The sequence below is a fragment of the Pungitius pungitius genome, chromosome 18, assembly GCF_949316345.1.
Source record: "Pungitius pungitius chromosome 18, fPunPun2.1, whole genome shotgun sequence".
In the NCBI taxonomy this organism is placed as follows: Eukaryota; Metazoa; Chordata; class Actinopteri; order Perciformes; family Gasterosteidae; genus Pungitius; species Pungitius pungitius.
Genome location: NC_084917.1, coordinates 15,483,371 through 15,505,005, shown reverse-complemented (window position 1 = coordinate 15,505,005; position 21,635 = coordinate 15,483,371). Strand labels below are relative to the sequence as shown.

At 44.1% G+C, this 21,635-nt stretch overlaps 2 protein-coding genes across 2 annotated transcripts; one reads left to right on the top strand and one right to left on the bottom strand.

Moving 5' to 3' along the window:
• Window positions 1–1,180: 1,180 nt before the first annotated feature.
• Window positions 1,181–5,056, top strand: zdhhc12b (zinc finger DHHC-type palmitoyltransferase 12b). Its single transcript, XM_037484843.2, has 5 exons — window positions 1,181–1,582; window positions 1,732–1,871; window positions 2,690–2,782; window positions 3,441–3,607; window positions 3,687–5,056. Exons 1-5 carry the CDS (start codon window positions 1,486–1,488, stop codon window positions 4,000–4,002), a joined length of 813 nt encoding a protein of 270 aa, XP_037340740.1. The 5' UTR covers window positions 1,181–1,485; the 3' UTR covers window positions 4,003–5,056.
• Window positions 5,057–5,062: 6 nt separating this feature from the next.
• On the bottom strand, window positions 5,063–21,392 carry pkn3 (protein kinase N3). Its single transcript, XM_037484841.2, has 22 exons — window positions 21,097–21,392; window positions 18,913–19,189; window positions 17,414–17,583; window positions 17,103–17,226; window positions 16,535–16,686; window positions 15,650–15,866; window positions 12,801–12,983; window positions 12,407–12,516; window positions 11,061–11,204; window positions 10,412–10,487; window positions 9,874–10,033; window positions 9,157–9,247; window positions 8,959–9,005; window positions 7,768–7,837; window positions 7,569–7,660; window positions 6,889–7,065; window positions 6,737–6,799; window positions 6,581–6,657; window positions 6,224–6,366; window positions 5,946–6,053; window positions 5,777–5,857; window positions 5,063–5,690 (listed from the first exon to the last, which is right to left on the bottom strand). The coding sequence occupies exons 1-22, from the start codon at window positions 21,115–21,117 to the stop codon at window positions 5,490–5,492; spliced, it is 2,784 nt and encodes a 927-aa protein (XP_037340738.2). The 5' UTR covers window positions 21,118–21,392; the 3' UTR covers window positions 5,063–5,489.
• Between the last annotated feature and the right edge of the window lie 243 nt (window positions 21,393–21,635).

Genomic DNA, 21,635 nt, shown 5'->3' with positions numbered 1-21,635 from the left:
GAAAATATTGTCTGATTTATTTATTTTTTCTCCATCTTTAATCCTTAACATTTTAACTGTATACATTTGAAAATGACTGTCTGAACATACATATGCTGTCCTCGGTGATTACTAATATTTAAATAGTGACGTATCACTCTGCCGCTCACAAGAATAATAATGACAGAGAAACAAATGAGCCCGTTTAAGACCTTAGTGCTCTGTAGTAACTGTAGTTTCACGCTGCACATTGACGTCACTGACATACGTTTCCTGCCGTATCCAAACTACACTGCTTAGTGAAGGTGGAGTCTGGCTGGATGTGAATAGTCCAAAAAAATGATCACCTAGTTTATTACTTGACCTCAATGGAAAACCTCACGGTCAAGAAAAGATGGTTATGAGAATTCATGAGGACGAACACGATGTTTAGGGAATCCAACTAAGTTAAGTTTGTTTGTTGCCAGAGTTTAGATTCATAACCTAATGTTTTCATTGAACTCTAACGTCCTTTTACCTTTACCCCATTGTTTGCGTGTCTGTATCCAGAGTGCAGGCTTGTTGTATTGTATCATTGTGCATTAAAACTAACAATGTTTTTATTAAAGGACGTGTGAGGGGACCCAGACTGTCATAGAGACTCTAAACTGCCAGGACGTCAGCTTCAAATGGACTCTTGAGGTGTAATAATAATACAAACATATTTTCCAAATATGAATTATTGAACATTTCTCTGTAATGTAGCATCCATGATCGCTTTATTTAGGCACACGTTAATCACTATTGATGTAGACGCGTACGAGGTTTAGGTACATTTCATTTATTGTGTCGCTTGTGTTTCTGACTGGACGAGGACTACTTGATGTTTCAGTAACAAGCGGTAGGTGAATGTGGAATGTAGCCCTATCCCTAAAAATAATAATAATAATTGTTGCTATATCAAACAAGAGATGTTGACCGTCCAGAACTGTATTTAAATGTATTAGCAAGACGGACTGACGTGGGGACGTCATTAAGTCAGCTGCTGTTTCAACTGTAAATGACCGTTCTCCGGTCTCCCGTACCAATGAGTCTGTTGTCCCTAGTCCGTTCTCCCGAGAACGCAAGTCCGTTCTCGCCGTCTTGCGCATCTCATGGCAGTGCCGACGCCTATTGTCACTTCCGGCCCCCGGGCTGTCATGTGACCGACGCTGGCCAATCATAGCGTGACAGTACACGGACGACAACACAAAACAAATGCATTAGACCGACGCTGAAATTCATGCATGATGTTTTTCGACCTACATTTAGCATAGTGTGTCACTGAGCCACGCGGCACCGACTCCAGTACAGTTGGGACACCTCAGTCCAGTCGGTCGCAATACAGCCGTTGTCGTATCTGGGACGCGAGCCGCCGCACGGGATGTTAACAAGGCGCGACACCGTCCCATCCTTCAGCTACTGCTCGTCCTCCGTGTCCGTCTGGAGGCAGCGATGGACGCGCTAACATGCTAGCACGCTAGCGTCATGTTCAAGAATGTGTTTGGCTCAGGGTTCCTAGTTCGAACAGCTCATGTGATTCTGACATGGGTCATAACGTTAATCCTCTTCCTACATGATACAGGTGAGCCCGCCTACAGAGGAACTCATTACAGCATTCCTTAGGTCTCTGCTGTATAATGGCATTGTATTTACGTTACAAACGGTCACAACTGTACCGTGAGCGTAGTGAATCAGCCACGGTTCTTCATGGCTGCCTGTGTGTCCTGTTAGAGCTCAGGAAGCAGGAGGAGACGGGCCAGCTCGTCCAGCCGGTGCTCTTCGTCCTGCTGGTGCTGGTGTCCGTGTTGCTCTATTTCGCCGTTTCTCTGATGGACCCGGGCTTCATCCTGTCTGATGACCAGGATGTACAGGTAACTTCTGACGCTGATGTATGTCCTCATAAAACGATTTTGCTTAAAAAATGTTGCTGTGGTGTGTGTGTGTGTGTGTGTGTGTGTGCGTGCGTGCGTGGGGGAGGGCTCAAATCTAACTTTTCTTTCCATTTATTAAGTAAAGAAGTTCAAAACACATAAACCAAAGAACCTTTTTGCTTTAGTTTAACACAAAACAGATATAATAAATTAATAGGGTCCATCCTCTGTCCCGAAAAAACCCTTCAATGGGGAAAAAAAGGGAAGAAACCTTAGGGAGAACGTCAGAGGAGGGATCCCTCTCCCGGGATGTACAGAATCAACAATGTAAAAGATGTACAATACATTCAATTCCTCTAACAGAAATGATACAAGTGATTGCAAGTAGCAGAACAGGTGTACAGCAGGACCACTGCAGGGACAACCACCATCAGATAGAACCACCATCCACAGAGGCTTCTGTGGGGAGGGAGAGCAGAAAGATGTTGGTTTATGATGACAGTAATATGAATCATATTTAAAGTAATGGTGATGGCAGCAGCAGGTGTCAGCAGAGCCAGGAGTCAGAACCGGGGTCCGCACCAAACTATGATCCACGGAGACCTGCTAGGCGAGAAAGCACAAAGAACTCCCGGAAAGAAGCTTAATTAGTGATGTACATTAATAAAACATGGATGATTGTGGAAGGAGAGAGTGAGAGTGAGAGAGGGGCTCGGTGTGTAAATGACAAACTAGCGCACTGAAAATGTTCTGATAAATGCTTAGACTGATAATGTGTAGTGGTTTCCCTGACTAGGTTGTCTTGTGTTTTGGGACAGTTCACACTGGGCGTGACGGAGGAGCAGCAGGACATGATCCCACACACCACCAAATCCCTGCGTCAGCGCCGTTGTGGCCACTGCCTGCTGCAGGTACCAATTATCCTAAAAAAAATAACTTTAGTGTAATTTAATTTGTATATTCATTATTCTTTGATTTTGTTGTATTGGAGAGCAAAAGTTCAGTTTTGCCTGCGGAAAGAGTCATTTGTGAAAACAAAACATGAGGGCCACTGTGCTTTCAACTGCAGAGCCTTCCATCATGTGTCTCGGGTTACAGTTTGTAGTAGAGAGCCTTGAGTTAAAGTGCTTTCTGACCCTGATGGATGGATTGAGTGATTATCTGTAGGCATGGTGTTGTAATTTCAATACAAAATACGTAATGTGTAAAAAATCTATCTCTCCTTCAGGATCAACAACTCAGCTTCCACCAGGAACACATGTACATTCATGATGCAAAGAGGCAAAGTTGTTCCTTCTATTAGGACACAAGAACCATCACACTTTACGTATTTCTGTCGTATGCATCATAACTCCATGTAATCCATGTGCTTTGTGAAAAGCTCAGGAGTAGTTCCATGTGATAAACCTCCTTCATTTCTTTTTTTGCGTTATGCTGAAGGAGCCTTGGACACAGAGATGAGCATGTTGTGTCCTGCGCACCAAAGCTTCAGTCCACACAGCATGTTATTGTTTCATGTAAACAAAAAAGAATGTTTCCACTGAACACCTTTACCATTGTTCTAAGCAGCAGCCAATGAGATCAAAGCACTGCCAGACGTGTCAGCACTGTGTGCGGCGGTACGACCATCACTGCCCCTGGATCGAGAACTGCGTTGGCGAGAGGAACCACCGCTGGTTTGTGCTTTACCTCGCCATCCAGCTGCTGGTGCTGCTGTGGGCGCTGCACATCGCCTGGTGAGTACCACGCTGTCACCAATCAATGCTGCAGCTGCAGAGCCTCTACAATAGGCCCCTCTCTCACTTGTTTCATCAGGACGGGTTTCAGGTACGCACCTGGCTGGCAGCTGTGGCTGCGTAGCAACGGCATGCTGCTGACCGTGGGGGTGTTGGTGGCGCTGCTCTCGCTGATCGTGCTGCTCCTGCTGGGCTCCCACATCTACCTGGTGTCTCTCAACACCACCACCTGGGAGTTCATGTCACGCCACCGCATCTCCTACCTAAAACACTGTGGCGCTGATGAAAACCCCTTCGACCGGGGCACCTTCAACAACCTGTGGTGTTTCTTCTGCGTGTGGCGCACAGTGGTGTGGGAACAGGTGTACTTCAGGGAGGGCAGTGACCAGGTGTAGGATTACATGGCAACACCAAAAGGGGTTTCACTCATAAGCAACCTCTAGCTTTTGGGACCAGATAGGTCAGTAGAGGAATTGGGCTTTTGTGTGGTTTACCTTCATGAAACATATGTTGCCCCACATGTTCCCGTCTTTAGCATCCCCCCCCCCCCCTCCAGTGGCTGGAGTCCATTACAGGTTCCGCACCCTGGTTCTGACAGTTGCTTCCCACTATTCGAGTATACAGTAGCATTTCCCTGTGTGACGCTAGTCTCAAAAAGCCCTGCTGGTCTTTAAGCCCCCACCTGAGCCTTCGCTCCTACGTGCTCCACTGGATCATTTCTGTGAGCAGTGAACATTCCCCCCTCCCCTACCATTCAATCATTTTTTAAGTTTTTTCTTGATACATGTGAAATAGTGCATAAACATTCGATACAAAAAGTGAATATACTTGTTTTAGGTGCATGTGTGGTTGCTATGAATTCCTGATTGACAGGTTAAATAATTGATTTTACCGACTTGTTTAATGTGATTGCTGTAATCACTATTGTGCACAAAGGTGTGACCGGGTCTATGATGCAATGGCTTCACCACGGTTGACAGAGCATCATTGTTATGAAATACGAAGGTACCTTACTTGTTTTTGGCATTGAATCACACCATGATGTACAGGACTCTCCAACTTTCAATGAACAGCATTTCAAGCTATTTTATATCGCATATTATTTTTTAAGAATTCCAAACCCAAAAATGTCTCTAGATTTTATATGACTATTTTACTGGAGCAACTGGAAGAGCAGTTGCTAAGAGATTTGTGAGTGCAATACATTGGTTGGCATTTGTGTGTGCAATAGTAACCTTGTAAGACAGCAATAAATGTGTTGAGTTCAATGCACAGCAGTGTTGTTGGACAAGATGCAGACTGCCTCCAGATGGATTCATTGATTGACTGTTTTTTTTATGAATTTACATTTAAATCCTCTTGGGTACTTCTGAATTATATGCAATGCTGTCATGCACTGTTTTTACTACTTTAAAATGACTTTACATCAATAAATGTTTATCCTGGTCACTGGAGTCCAGCACATATCAATTTATTAAATCATATTTCCTTCATGTTGTTTACACTTCAATCATGATTGGATCATTTTAAAATAACAAATTGGTAAATCAACAGTTGTATTGATTGGGCAAATCTCTCCCTGAATAATTTAAATGAATATTAGTATGAGTATTACATCCACTTCTAATGGTTATGATAAATAGCAGAGATACAATTTGTTTTCTTCATTGAGATCAAACCTATTTACAGTTCAGTTTTTGGACAGAGAGGCCTTTGTAAAACGATTGCACTTAACGGGAATTCATCCTTGGGCTTCATGAGACACATAAAACCAGCTCTTCCCCGGGACGGGACCGACTGGTAGTGTGTTCCTCAGCTTCTGTGGAATCACAGGCAGGTCGGACGGAGCAGCCTTTCACGTTGGGGGAGGGAGTCCCTCCAGTCAGCTCATGAAGGAAAAGTCAAAGTCAGCAAAGATGTCCTGTTGCTCAGCAGTGAGGATGCAGGGTGTCCGTGGGGGGGTGAGGACTGGCTTTAGACGAGTAAACTCCTCATCGAAGTTACTGACATCCTTCTGCGCTCTGATGACCGGCAGGAAGGGGGGCTTCAGCTTTTTGGCCAGGAGAGCGTCCCAGTCCATTTCCTGTTAAAACACAGTCAAGCTGGTGTAAAACAGTCAGTGCAGAGAGGGACAGTCAGGTGGTCAGCAGCACCTGGCAAAATAATGACCTGAAAGAATTTGTGGCGTTTGATCTCCGAGGCATCTTCCTCGCCTCCTCCCAGTCTCATCTCAGGATTCTTCTTCAGCAGCTAAAACATAAAGAAACCAATGAAGGAGTAAATAAGCGATCAGTAGAAGGCTCCCGTAGAGAACCCACATCCAGACGTTGAGGCCCACCTTTTGAATGAGCGACAAAGCCTCAGGAGAAAGGAAGCGAGGGTAGCGCACTTCATCGTTGACGATGCTGTCGAACACCTCTTCCTCATCATCCCCTGGGAAAGGAGACTGAGAGAGGAGCACAAAGTGAATGCTGCCCTACAGGGTCCCTCAGGGGAGTTACTGTGTGTCTGCATTTGAGCTGAATAATGCATCTAATCAAATACACTGACATCCCATCAGGTGAAAATTAGCTGCATTGCTTTAGGCCTTGTTCTGTTGCTCATGTTCCTACTGACCTCCCCCACCAGCATCTCATAGACGAGGACTCCCATCCCCCACCAGTCCACACTGCGGGTGTATGTGTTTTCCGTCAGCACCTCTGGGGCCAGAAACTCTGGTGTGCCACAGAATGTTGTGGTGCGATCGCCGTGGCCCATACCTACACACAGACAAGCCTTACTACACACACACACTGCATATAATCACATCAACATGCAGTTATGAAAGAAAACTACTGGGAGAAGTTCCTGTGTGGGGCCTCACGTTCCAAGCCTGCATGAGATGAACACTAGAAAATGATTGGCACGTGCTGCAGGTTGAAAGGCTACATCACTTTGACCTACTGGAGCAAACAAAGGAAATATTGATCTTACCTTCTTTGCACAAGCCAAAGTCTGCTATCCTGACAAAACCATCTGAATCCATCAGCAGGTTATCCAGCTTCAGATCCCTGACAGACACAAAGCAACATGCTCCCAACATGCAGCCACGTATGGAGTCACTCTGAGAGCAGCCTGAGAAGCACTCACCTGTAAACTATTTGGTTCTGGTGTAGAAACTCCAGGCCGAGCAGCACACAGGACGAGTAGAACCTGAAACCAGATGATGATGATGATGATGATGAGATGGAGCAATAGCACCGTGGTGTGTTTGTGCTCCGTGCAGAGTGATGTCAGCTCACCACGCCTGCTTCTCGGTGAAGATGCTGGCGTGAATGTGTGTCATGAGGTCTCCCCCGGGGGAGTAGGCCATCACAAAGCACACATGGTCGGCAGTCTGGAAGCAGCCGTACAGGTTCACCAGGAAAGGATGCTGGGAGGTGTTGATCACTTCAAAGATCCGCTTTTCACACATGAGGCTGAACACACACAAACACGTAAACGTTGCATTACACCCCATTCACAATATTTGCTATCACTTAATAACAAACCCATTCACTTGTGAATAGATGGTTTATGATTAAAAAATAGACTACTTTGTAATAACTGGGTATTTTTTAGGTAGTTTTTCTAATAGGAAGCCAATAATCACACTATTCTTTGATGATGACTATGTTAGCTTACTTTAGAGTGTGTCCATCTCAATGAATTAGAATATCAACGATAAGTTACGTTTCAGTAATTCAATGTAAAAAGTGAAACTCCTTTGTATAGATTTATTACGCACATGTCATTTTTATGTTGATGATGCTCATATCAAAAGGAAAACCTCAGAAAGTTAGAATATTACATTAACTTAACCAATTTTTTTTAAAAGTTCAACCGGATCTGGGATCCAGGCTCCTGGTGCAGTCACATATTTAAATGTACACACTGCAGAATGAAGCATCGATTCTACAATTATGTTTCAAGGGATGCTTACCTGTCAACTTCGTCCCGTGTTACGATGTCTCCTTTCTTCAGGGCTTTGATGGCGTAGAGTTTGCCTGACTTCTTATGCTCTGCCAGCAGCACCTTTGATCATTAAAGGAGGAACATTTGAAGATTAATATGCATCATTGGTACTTTGGGCTCTTGGGTTTGGGCTCTCACAGCTGGAACAAGTTGGGAGAGATGCGTACCTTACCGAAGTGACCTCTCCCCAGAACTGAAATGCAGTTGAACTCTTCCATTTGAAGTCCTTCATCCCTGCTGCATGACAGTATAAAGGTGAACACACATTTTGCAACTTCATATTCATATGTTATATATTCATATTCTTATCTGCCTTCGTGGCCTTTGAGTACCACTGTACATTCTTTATAAGCAGAACTATGTGTCTACACATATACATACACACACACACCAGAGGTGTCAAAAGTATTCACATTCATTACTCAAGTATAGATACTAGGTTTTGAAAATACTTTTGTAAAAGTGGACGTGTCAACTCAAGCTGGTTACTTAAGTAAAAGTATAAAAGTACTGGTTTTAAATCTACTTAAAGTAAAAAAGTAAAAGAATTGAAAGGGAAAAAAATGTCCATTAAGAACTAACAGTCCGTCAGTCCGTTACAACACGATGGGAAGGTGCCTTCAGGTCACGTGACCTGCCGGATGATGGAAAGACGGTTGACACGTTGTTCCCATTCATTAGACTGCAGTGTCTCCACATGGTTTACTACTTCATGGGGGGGCGCATCGCTTTTATAATGATGGGGAGCGGTCGGTTATCAAAATATTGAACAAATACAGAATCCTTATGTATACTTATCCTTAGTGTTCATTTCTAAAGCCTCGCATTAAGACATACGTCACTTTATTGAAGACTGTGTTGTCCCAGATTATCAATAAAGTTAGAAAAAACATGGTCATGAAGACTCATTTAACGTTACATGGACTTTGCATGAGGAGGAGGAGGCGGGTTCATGTCGCTAAACACCAACTGAGATCAACTTGTACCGCGACCACCAATCTGCCTCCTAAAAAAGATCCTTCACCACTTTACGCACCCAGCGTCACTGATTTGCGTCATGTGATAAACCAATAAGGTGTCTGGATGGTAAATGTTTACACTTCTCCATCAAGTTCACGCAAACCCGACGGCGCAGTTTTTTGTGTGTTTTTGAACGGTGACAAGCCGGAAAACCTTCAGAAATGAAATAGGAGTAACGAGGCGATTTAGATGTAAGAAGTAGAAAGTACAGATATTTGCACGAAAATGTAAGGAGTAGAAGTTAAAAGTAGTCTGAAAAAATTTCTACCCAAGTACAGTAACGAAGTATTTGTACTTTGTTACTTGACACCTCTGATATACACACACATATGACTTACTGTGGTGGTGGGTGAATAGAGGGATGATATTTGTTCTCTCCGAGACACTGGTTTCACAAACAAAAGTGATTAAGTGACACATCTGATTCACTGAAGCATAAAAACGGAAACATTAAGACTGGAAAAAAACCTGGTCTAGATCACAACCTAATACAAAGTGAATATTCTCTTGTTTTACTGGTATCTTGGTATGCTTACCGATGGAGAGTCTTTAGTGATCTTTCTGGTGCGATGTGGAGAACTGCCCGGTTGTTCTTCATTAAAATGTAGACGCATCACAGCAGGCTCTCTGTAAACAAGAGGAAGAGTGGCTGTGCTGCTGGTAGTACTGCGACAACCTTCAGCGATGCACCTCGAGTTCCTTTTTTTTGGAGCAAAATCTGCACTATTCTGTTAGGTCCCCATTTCTGCAGGATAAGCAGGAACAAACAACGACAACCGACAACTAAACTAAGTCAGTCATAGATTTGCTTTTGTACCAATTCATACATTCAAAAAAGATTTTAGCATGTACAGTCAATGGACATTAGTGGGGCCGAGTCTAAATAGAGTACATTGTGAGTGTTGATGATGAGGAAGCATCCTAATGGAGCTCCATGGCCTGAGGAACAGGAGACATGCACACACTGTACTTGCTCATGAGATTTGGGTGAGAATAAAAAATATATTACCTCACATATTCTTATATTGCAACCTCTGTATCTTAATTCTCATAACTCGGAATGCAGGTCAGTGGTAATGTCCCGGTTATCCTTCCTCTCTAATCTCAGACATTGTGAGTAGTGGAAAAACAGCCTCAAATTCTTGAGGACAACTGCGCAAAGACGTTAGTAGCTCTCTTTGGTACCAGCTCTCTCAGAGATGTGACAAAGAGATGTTGCTGAGTCCTGGTATCGAGACACCATAAAGCTTTACCGTTCTGGAGAAGTGTAGGAGGACAGGGCGGCAGTGTTGGTGCTTGCTAATGGAGGGCTCATGGACTCCAGGGAGCTGCAGGGAGGCAGGATGCTCATCACCAAACGGCCCCATGTGGCAAAGTTCATGTTCATCTGGGCAGCCCGCAGGAAGTCCTTCCCTGTGAGGAGAGCCGGGGACAAAAGAGATCAAATGGGAAGAAGTAGTAGTGTGTGAGTAGTGAGAAGAGAAAATCCTACACAGGACACATTCACTATGCTTCACACAAATTAGATACAAAAGGACCATCCAGTCATAAAATATTAATAAACAGCGTAATAACAAGTATTGGGAACGTTATCGCGCTATTATCATCTATCAGCGTTTGTAAAATGCTTTACTGGCTATGAATAAACTCAAACTATGGTGTGACTATTAGTATTCGCGTGGGAGGGGCATCATCACGCAGCCAATAAGAGGGCGGACCTAAGTGTTCTGAGACTTTGATAAAACACAGATTAATGAAGAAATGCAATGCAATATGAATACATGTTGTTACCTTTCTCTTTAGGGAAGATTCTCCTCTGCCTCTGGAGTTTGGAGCGCCGCTCGATGACAGGATTGATAAATGTGACCTGGAATGAACCGGATTCTGGTGTTAGATTCCTGCAGCATTAGTATGTCATGGGTAAGGGGATATGAACTGCTTGGGATCATTGATCCCTCACTGCTCATTCCAATGAACGGCAAATGATAACAAACATCATAAAGGACACCGATTGCAACTTTTCGTTTTAATGGTGAAACAATACGCTTGAATTTATTTGAAAAATTACATGAACTCTAGAATGAGAAAGGCAAGTCCAAAATGTGGGTAGCAAGCTATGGGCACTATTATTAAAGGGAACAGTCTACTATGTATTAGCTACAAAGTGACTGATGGAGGCCGTGGTAGACCACCTACGACAAGTTGTCAATGTACTCTGGTGGCTTTGAAGACAGTGACATTTGGGTCCCTTTATGAAAAGGTGTTTTTGCTATTGACGTTCCAGGTGAACCTTGATCATGCAACCATAACTAGACACCAGGAATATGTGATCAGTGGACAAAGAGAGGGGAAACTAACTCAGACACAGAGGCCACACGGCATGTTCTCCTGGCCGGAGTAATAACAATAAAGGAGGAATACAAAAATACAAAGTAAGAACCTCAATGAAGAGGATGCCCTGCGGTTCCAGCTGGACACACATGCCATGTCGGTGGTTGTCAAGGAAATCTTCCAGGCGCAGGAACTTCACCCCACATAACGCTCGCCAGTCTCTCCAGTACACAGCGATTTCCAGCTCCCTGGACTAGTTCAACACACACACACATACACATTACAAATATTTGTCCCATTCAGGACTGGATTACTACATCGGGAAGAACGGAATGGCTTTATCTTCTGAATTACTTAAGAAAATTAAGAAGAGGTACCAGTCAGTTGATGAGATGAGAAAACACTTCCTCAGATAGAAACACAAAAAAGAGAATACTTTTTTCTCATATTTAAATCCAGCTGTGTCAAACTGGCTGTGATTAGTAACGTGACCGGTAGGTGCCCAAGCTGTGCAGCTTCCCCTTTAGCCTGTAAAAGGGTCCTTAAACAGAGACTGAGGGGAATGTCAAACGGGACTCTTAGACAGAGAGGGCTGACGTGTAAGAGTTCAACCAGATTAGAGCACGTCTCCGGGGATTAACGGTGGGATCACATGAGCAGAGCAGGAGGCTGACAATCAAAGACATCTGTGGCCATCACGGCTCAGTGTCGTCGTCCTTATGCCCTTCGCAGATGTTCACCATGAGGGAAGATTGAGAGGATATTGTGCATTAATGGTAAATGGGCTGTACTTGTGTAGCTCTTTTCTAGTCTCCCGACCACTCAAATGATGACGGGAGCCACCTGCCCATCAGTCACTAGCATTCACACCCTGTAGTCACAGCTACAGGAGCAATGTGGCCGTTAAGTGACATGCCCAAAGACACATGGGTTAGCCGGGCCTGGGATCCAACCACCAATCCTCTGGTGGAGGACGACCGTGCTCTCCACCCACCCCCGGTCCGGTTCTACACTGAGCAGTAGTGTCATGAAGAGGAAAACAGAGCAGCACGTCACTGCATCTGTTGTGTGTTCAACATATGGAAAAACCAAGGGGCCTTTTAATGGTTAGCTGATGGTGATGAATTCATTACTTTTTTGCAAATAGAATACTATCTTTGGAATATCTTTGCATACACTTAGCATTGATCAAACAGACAAGGGAAACAGCTTTTTTGTACAAGGTAGAAGTTGAAACAGGGACAGCACCGACTGTTGAGCGAGGGGCGACCGCTCACACACAGCAACACACAGACTTATTGATAATCTTTAGTAACTCTACAAAGGCAAGGGAGAGAGATCCTTCAGTGGACAGAAGATGAGCAGGGGGGTCTACATGTGCACAAATAATAGGTCAATACCAATATAATACAGTTGAGGCTGAGTTATACGTTGAGTGGAGTGAAAGCCACTGACCCGTTCCAGTTCCATGCTGAAGCTCTGGCCCCAGGCATCTTTGCCCAGCTGTCGCCATTGTGTGCGCCCCACAATCCTGTTGTCCACCTTTAGCACAGCTCTTATCTCCGCTGAGACACGACACAAAGAAAACAACTGATGCGACTGTGAGGACATCGTGCAGAGAGAAGATGTCGGCTGCCATAGAAACCGTGTGGACAATTCTGAACACACACACATGCTCAAACAAAGTTTAGTAGTAGCAATAATAACGCCACTGAAATACACTTCCTGTCTCCTTAGATGCCACGCACACGCACACACACGCACACAATTAGATTCCATTAAAAGGGATAGTGTGTGTATTGACGGTAGTTTAGAGTGTGCTAACAAAGAGAAACTTTTGTGCACTTACAGGACAAGTCATCAGCCTTGCTCGTCTTGGCACTGGCACTGCGTCCCGATTGGCCGGCTCTCCCCTTCCCAGACTTTCCTTCGGAGAGGCTTACAGATGTGGCCGAGGCGCTGGTCACACGACCTCGGCCTGGGACCGACTCCAACAGGTCCTGGCAACCCATCAGACAAACCTCCAACCGACCTATGGAGAAGAAAAGGTCAATGTAAAACATACATGTATGCTTAAGGAAGGCCAATGTTGTGGATATTAGAACACGCTTTAATTTCAGAAAAGAGCTAGTCAGTAGTTGGATGTACTCCGACCCCTTTTCAAGTCAAAGTACCAACAAAATATTGTATGAATGCTCGGTTATGCTGAGCCGACTCTGGTTCAGTGGAGAGCCAGCTGGTTTCAGACGGAGAATCGGCGGTTAGATGCCGGCCACATCCACTAGTATCGATGCCGAAGTCTGTTGAGACGATCCTCAAATTCCTCCCGTAGCTGTGACTCCGCTGGGTGAGCGGTGCGAATGTTAGACAGTCCTGGTGGGCAGGTGGCACAGTGTACGAGTGGAGACCATCTCGGCCTTTGGTTGATGTCACACTGGAGCTCTGCACTGCTCTCATAGGGTGGTACACTCCGGTGGCCCCATGTTGAGAGCCATGTGGTTCTGGATTTCTTATTAAGATGATTTTTATTTTGTTGCTGTATGTGTATGTCGAGGTATTTAGACAGGATATACACTCACCGGCCACTTTATTAGGTACCCCCTGCTAGTAACGGGTTGGACCCCCTTTTGCCTTCAGAACTGCCTCAATTCTTCGTGGCATAGATTCAACAAGGTGCTGGAAGCATTCCTCAGGGAGTTTGGTCCATATTGACATGATGGCATCACACAGTTGACGCAGATTTGTCGGCTGCACATCCATGATGCGAATCTCCCGTTCCACCACATCCCAAAGATGCTCTATTGGATTGAGATCTGGTGATTGTGGAGGCCATTTGAGTACAGCAAACTCATTGTCATGTTCAAGAAACCAGTCTGAGATGATTCCAGCTTTATGACATGGCGCATTATCCTGCTGAAAGTAGCCATCAGAAGTTGGGTACATTGTGGTCATAAAGGGATGGACATGGTCAGCAACAATACTCAGGTAGGCTGTGGCGTTGCAACGATGCTCAATTGGTACCAAGGGGCCCAAAGAGTGCCAAGAAAATATTCCCCACACCATGACAACACCACCACCAGCCTGAACCGTTGATACAAGGCAGGATGGATCCATGCTTTCATGTTGTAGACGCCAAATTCTGACCCTACCATCCGAATGTCGCAGCAGAAATCGAGACTCATCAGACCAGGCAACGTTTTTCCAATCTTCTATTGTCCAATTTCGATGAGCTTGTGCAAATTGTAGCCTCAGTTTCCTGTTCTTAGCTGAAAGGAGTGGCACCCGGTGTGGTCTTCTGCTGCTGTAGCCCATCTGCCTCAAAGTTCCACGTACTGTGCGTTCACAGATGCTCTTATGCCCACCTTGGTTGTAACGGGTGGTTATTTGAGTCACTGTTGCCCTTCTATCAGCTCGAACCAGTCTGGCCATTCTCCTCTGACCTCTGGCATCAACAAGGCATTTCCGCCCACAGAACTGCCGCTCACTGGATGTTTTTTCTTTTTCGGACCATTCTCTGTAAACCCTAGAGATGGTTGTGCGTGAAAATCCCAGTAGATTAGCAGTTTCTGAAATACTCAGACCAGCCCTTCTGGCACCAACAATCATGCCACGTTCAAAGTCACTCAAATCACCTTTCTTCCCCATACTGATGCTCGGTTTGAACTGCAGGAGATTGTCTTGACAATGTCTACATGCCTAAATGCACTGAGTTGCCGCCATGTGATTGGCTGCTTAGAAATTAAGTGCTAACGGGCAGTTGGACAGGTGTACCTAATAAAGTGGCCGGTGAGTGTATAGAATACCTTACTAAAGCTTATAGGCTGCTTTTAATTAAGCATTGTGGTATCTAATGTGTTCTTTATAGTTGTCCAAGTGAACGTCTCGTAATGTTATGCCGAATGCAGACGTTAACAGCTGCCGCTCAAACACAGGCTGCCTTTTTCCTTTAGGGGTGAAATCCTTCCAGGGAAAAGGGGAAGGGACAGCCTCTGGTTTTAAGGGGCAAACAGTGATTCCTAAAACGTAGTGGTCTGAGGTACATAAGTGCTCCCCTTTTTAATGCTAACGTTTGGTCCGTCATCCCGCCGGATCGCTTGAATCCATTTTCGTCCCGGTACGCTACAACAACTCTTTCTTTTTGCTTGCGGTATTTGTTTGCCCTGACCAGACGGGAAGAAGATTACCACAACGATTGAGGTAACAAATACGGAAGTTGTGTGAAAGGTTTATACGTAAGCAGTGAATTTGCGGTTGATGTGGTAGAGCTGGTTGAACAGCTTTATATCATTAATGTACAATAAGAACACACCTTAAAATGGTGCCTATTCAGTCCAAAGAGAATTGTTGGCCTGGTGTATAACCCAAAACAACCTTGTAGTTCCTGAGTTTATCTCCCATTGAATATGCAAAGCAGCGTTTCACCCACTGGCCCAGACTTCAGAGATCACACATTTGTAAAATCACTTCCTTTCACACGGTCAGCTGTTGTGAGCTGTTGCTTACATGAAGCATGATATGCTTTTGTAGAAGATCAACTATGGCTGAATAAAAGATCGTTCATATTTAAATACTCCAATGACCCTGTTGCTAAGCAACCCTGACAACACATTAGTCTGAGTTTTTCTACTATGACGCAGGATCATACTGAAAGTACGGGTATTATATCACCATGAAATAAATATATATACTAAGAGCAACCTGTGAGACTGGCTGGTTTGAAGAGGAAGGAAGAAGAAGAGGACATGGTGTTGGTTTTCTTCTTGGACATGCCAGAGGAAGGTGGGGATCCCACAAACAGTTCCTCCCTGATGACAGCATGCTTGGGATGGTCCCGGGGCAGCTCACTCAAACGTCTCTCCAGGGACAGACTCAACAAATCCACCTTCTGAGAGGACTCCTGCATGCGCGCCTGGGCCTGAGGGACACACAACACGAGAATACCTCATCCCTTTCTTTTTGAGGGGGGAGTTTGTGACTTTAAAACATAAGGACAACAGGGAGAACTAATTGGACTCAAAGGGATTCAAATGAATAATATTAGGAATCAAATGGACCCGATATCCAGTGAACTCTGCTGGAATGGTGGTGAAGAGGTTGGTCTGAAACACTTTTCAGTGGCACAGGACAGAAGTGTTTCTTCTTATAAGTGATTATGGAAATACCCTCTTACCATCTCCTGTTTGCATGCTAGGGGTTAGGTGTCCATTTACAAGTCATTATTTTTCTTTCTCAAACCCACTGAGCAAACATGAATTCAGAACCTTCAGTTCACCACAATTCATGTCAACAACATGTTGCCAAGATTGTGTGTTTTGTCTTAGTTGTGAATCTCTGTTTTTGTGCTTGAAGTTAGTTTTAAAGTCATGAAATAGAAAATGTAATTTCAGTATTTTTCATTCAGGACATTTAAAAATAAACCATTTTCTAAGTTACCCTTACAAAATATCCCTCATGATGCAGCCTGTATTTTCTATAAAGTTCAAAATCCCCTCAAACACTTTGAGAACATGCCCTTTTGTAGGTTTTGTGCCTGTTGGATCACTACACACTATGAATAAACAAGGTTTGGGTTAAACAACCCACCTCTGCTAGTACACGCCGGTCCTGGATCTTGCTGCCACTCAGCTGCTTCACCACTTTTTTGGCGCCTTCTGCTACGGCGGATTCAATCTTCATGTGGTGCAGCAGGTCAGCCACCCGCATCTCCAGAGGATTGATGATCTCCACAGGCTGACCTGAGGGCAGCAGCAGATGTTACAACAGATACAGAAAGGAGGATGTTGTCAAATGTATTGGTAACCGATAAGCAGTCCTGTACATACAAGGGCTGAGCAATGAATCAATATCTCGGTTTTCACAAAACTGTGTTTTCCAAATTTCAAGCAAACTTGAACTGGAAAACAATTAAATAATTCTTGCCGTATTTGAAAAATGTAAAAAGTAACCTCGACATTTAAAGGAGTTCAACTCAAAATGAAAAACAATTTCATTATCTAATGTGAGACATTGACACATATAGATAATGTAAGCATTTATGTAGTTAAAATAAAAGCTAACGTTTGAAGGGGATCCAATGAGAAGCTCATGAGGAGTCTCGGTTCACTTTGTCAGTTGTTGGGGTTGCATACAGCGGGTCAGATGGAACGTTTACCGTGCAAGCCGTCCTGCTCCCCGTCTCGGGCTTGACTGACTTTGATGATCTGCATGCGCAGGAGCTCAATCTTCGTGCGACTGTCCTGTATCATCTGCTGGGCCGCAGTCATTATCTTCCTGTCCTGGAAAACAAACGGAAGCTAGACGCATGTGGTTCAATGCAGGTACTAGGGCGACATGTAGGGAGACTGGGTCGGAACCAGGTATCTGATTGGACCTTGAATGGTTATAAATCCTTTTATTTTGTATTCTTAGGATGGACATGCATTCTGCACAACTTAACTCCATTCATTTACATATGCAAAGCACCTTGACTGAGCTGTTGCTGTATGTTTGAATCATGTTCTCAGCGCCCTGTTTGACTTTGGTCTCCATGGTCAGCTGTTTCTTCAGTGTTCTGACCCGACTGGCCGCTGGGGATGTGACCTCTTCCCACGGACATGACTGTGCCGATAGGTTGTCCTCATCCTCCAAGCAGCCTGCATGAAAAATAACAGCAAATGACGGGTCTTGGCAAACTATTGTCTCTTGTTGGTGCTGATTCATTTAAGAGGGTTTATTGACTTATGCAATTACTCCGTCTTTCAGATAGTCAGAGGGCATGCATGCTATTGTCCTGGTGAGAGACACACATTTGTCTTTACATTGAACGCAGAAGAGTGTGTTTATTTTGCCAGTGTCAGATATTTAAAATATCAAAAGAAGGTCCCTCTGTCAGGATGCATAGTGTGCAATAGACGTCATGGGTACAGGACGAACAACGTAAAACATGTACAATATGTTCAATAATATAATTCAAGTTTCTTCCAGGTGCACAACAAGTTTGCTTTGCTGAAATATTTTGATGTAGCTGGGTATTTAGAAAAACCACAGATACAAATGTGCAGCTCAATAAGGCATGATGTTTGTAATGGAGGGCAAAGACCACAATTCCTGCAGCCCGAGTTAGGAATATTGGCTGGAGAAACCTTTGGAAAGGCAAATGTTTTATCCTGCAGGAGAAAGGCTGCTTATTAAATAGTAGTAGTAAAGAGCTATGATTGTAAACCTTTTGAATGTTTTAATGCGCTAAACAGAGAGCTTCTGTAAAGTGTCTCACTGATCTGTGACCAGTCAGCAGCTGATGTTTGCATACATTTCCATTCCCTCCAACCTTCATTTGTAGCTCTTGAGAGCAACAAGTAAAGATCGGTTTATGCCTGAATATCTTTGGCAAGTGTCCTCCCACACGTCTAAAGCCTAAAATATGCAATAGGCTTCCCTTTAACAACCTGTCCAACCTGTTCAGGACGTCTTCCCAACTTGAATTTAAAACCTCAAATGAATTGAAATCTAACAATTTGTTTTCATAATACCAAAGTGGCCTATACAGCATTACTTGAAGCAGAGGATTGATTAGGTCGTAGTAGGTTGAGTTGAATAGTTTGTAGAGGTAAAGCTGATGGAATGAAACATTGAGGATAGGCTTTTAAGGCTAAAGCAAGACATTATTGCTCATTTCATCCATCTGAACATCATCAAATATTTTTCATGTAACTTATATCAGTCTTCATATTGCTTACAATCCCAAAAGCATAATATATATTTGCGTTAAATATTTGCGTTAAATAGGAGTTTCTGTTCTTTAGGTTGAAAGTCCCTTCGATGATCTACTTTCAATTTGTTGTGTTGGTCTAACCGCTCAGGAGGTAATTCAGACCTGATGGCAGCACTAGTTGTCCAGTCTGGACTTCACACAAGTGTTGGACAATCAGACGGACTGAAGAAATGCCAAGTTGACCTGCATGCACGGCAGCCGGTAAAGTTACCTGGGGTGCAGTCCTTCTCGGTGGCCATGGACCTGGCATTGAGCTCCTGCAGCTCCCAATGCAATCTCTCCAGCTTGCGGCTGGAGGCTTTGAGCTGGCCCTCCACATCGGCGGCGCTTTTACGATTGGTGAGGGCCCGCCGGAGTCTCTCAGCAGCCTCCTTGATCTTCAGCTCGCGCTGGATCTCCTGCCTGAGCAGAGTACGGGCATCTTCCAGACGCTGCTGAAACTCGGGGTCCAGAATATCCCCCTCATCCAGAACCTGCATGGTGCCACTCTGAAGGACACATCACAGCGCTGTCAATGTCTGAGCCCTACGCTTCTTGTTTTTAGATCTCATATTGTAATGCACATCATGAAAAAATGGGGCCAGCTTTCCTTATTGGTCTTTTAAAAAGCATGCTTCCATCACCAATTACTTGGTGGAGCGGTTTCACACATGGCTCATACATATGGATTCCAGGAGCTGCAATTCAAGTAGTATACAACAAATGTACTTTCAAGCTAGACCCCATGCTTTAAAAAAAATGGGAAATAGAGAGAATGTTTAGTTGCAGGCAGCTTCAACATACAAAGGCTAGTACCAAGACGGATCAATGGAGGTCAACACTGCCAGAGGGACTAAAACCACCAGCTAGCACACACACGGCAGCCATCACCTGTGTGTGCAGGTATGCAAAGAGAACGATCATATCAATAACAAAAGAATCTCCTATTCAAACTGTCAGATGAAAAAACAGGTTGATGAGAACAAAAGAAAGGAGCGGAACAAGTTGATCAAGGGGAAGCAACTGCTGAGGGAGTGAAGTATTTCAGGAAGCCCATGACCCATCAGGGGTCATGGTAAGGTCAGGTCTGAAACTTATCAGGGTACTATTAACAATTAATCCTAAGTCAGTCCGTTTTTCAGAAGTCATTTACTCTCAAATGAAAAACCACAAATTGGTAGAGTCGGAAGGAACATCTGGAGTGGTTTTGCTAAACCGAAGGACAACATGATGGACTCAGTTCACAGAGCTCTAAGCTCTGCCCCCTTAGCTTCACAGAGCAATGCGTGCTCCTTTATTTAAGGTTTATGCATATTGAACGGGTCGTGCGTCCAAATAGTACCCTGTTTGACACCTTGGATGCCCAGCAATAGTTCCCTCATGTGTGATCTGATGAATGATCTAAATATGCAAAAGACATGTAGTTAGACAGGGGTTACATGCTTTATAGGGACTACGCAGCATTACATTTTCATGGTTCCGTTTAAATTAGGAGCTGTCTGTACCTTCTCTTGTTCTTATGAAATAAGAACATAGTAGATCATCCAAACAAGTTTGAACTCAAAGACCACAATTCCTTATATATATATATATATATATATATATATATATATATATATATATATATATTTTCTGTTCATAAACCAAGTTTCTCTGATTTTTGTATTATGGAAGTATTCACCAACAAATAATAATAGCCCTAATTGCAGTCATGCTCTTTTTACGCAAGAAGAAGACAGATTTAAGTTACACTGAAAACTAACAATGAACAATAAATATTCATAAACAAAAATGTTACGACAGTCTTGTTCGATTCGTTTCAGACGGATAAGACGAGCTTATGGAATGAAAACAGGAGGTACCCTTAAACTATTTACCTCTACCAACTATGATGTCATCAATCCTCTGCTTTAGTAATGCTATAGGCTATAGCCTGAAGGCCTATCCGCCTGGCTATTGTCTCCTTTAGGACACGCCTTCTGCCAAGCAAAACAAGCCCCTCCCCTCCCCTGTCCTGGGAAGTGATGTACAGTCTGGTCCGTATGAAAATAGATATCATGGGGACCAATGGATGGCCCCTGGTACATTTATTCACGTTAAGCAGGCAAGCCCTATTTAAATTGCCCTTGTCATTAGTGAAATTATGTGTATACGATGTCAAATCAAAAGGAAAAACTCTTTTCACCAAGGCCAACAAAAATGTTTGAGTGCAAGCCAACTTTCATTAAAATAAAGCATTTTGGTGGAGAGCGTGTGTTTATTCAAATAACAATGTCCGGAAGAACATCAGTCATTAGTCGGGTAGGACAGTGACAACCAGAGACACGGGGACTGTCAGCAGGGCCAAACAAGACAAACGGGAACATCCAGCTGTCTGTCAAAGTCGCACCAAAGTCACAACTAAACTGGGTTTTACCTGTGCAGGTAGACCGGACATGGCGGCTCTCGCAAGGCGCACAGCGTCGACGTCTGCTCCAGTTACCGGGGGACGCCGATGTTCTTCGGTCCAGAGAGTCGGTGAAACAGGTCCAGGAGGAACGGAACCGGTGACGTAAGCTTCTGTAAACTGCAGGCAGAACGTGGGCCCGACTGTCTGCTGCTTACGGACGGTCCATGCGGGCGCAAGTTATTCTGTCCGTAAGGAAAACAAACACCGAGGAAACTTTGAATCGACTTTAGCTCCACGAACAACTGACGTCACAGGACAGCGGCTGGATTGGTTGGCGGTCGATATGACGAAACGGCGTAGGAACCAATCATATTTGATTATTCAATGCACCTGCAAAGGTGACCACATGACACGTGGCCTACGTGATTCGTTCTTGTTTTATACAGCTGAGTTATTTAATTGAACTCCTCTTTGTATGAAAGCGTTTCAGCAAGGGCGTAACCATGCATTCTTTGGGAGGATCGTGTCCCCCCCCATATAAAGCACAACATAAGTCAAATATATGT

What these genes read in the sequence shown, in the direction of transcription:
- zdhhc12b (XM_037484843.2), top strand. Translation starts at nt 1,486, where the DNA reads ATGTTCAAGAATGTGTTTGGCTCAGGGTTCCTAGTTCGAACAGCTCAT. An exon ending in CCTCTTCCTACATGATACAG is followed by an intron (nt 1,583 to 1,731) that starts GTGAGCCCGCCT and finishes GTGTCCTGTTAG; the next exon opens with AGCTCAGGAAGCAGGAGGAG. An exon ending in GTGGCCACTGCCTGCTGCAG is followed by an intron (nt 2,783 to 3,440) that starts GTACCAATTATC and finishes TGTTCTAAGCAG; the next exon opens with CAGCCAATGAGATCAAAGCA.
- pkn3 (XM_037484841.2), bottom strand. Translation starts at nt 21,117, where the DNA reads ATGTCCGGTCTACCTGCACAG. An exon ending in AATCTTCCCTAAAGAGAAAG is followed by an intron (nt 10,034 to 10,411) that starts GTAACAACATGT and finishes CTCTCCTCACAG; the next exon opens with GGAAGGACTTCCTGCGGGCT. An exon ending in CTTTGGCTTGTGCAAAGAAG is followed by an intron (nt 6,367 to 6,580) that starts GTAAGATCAATA and finishes GTCTGTGTGTAG; the next exon opens with GTATGGGCCACGGCGATCGC.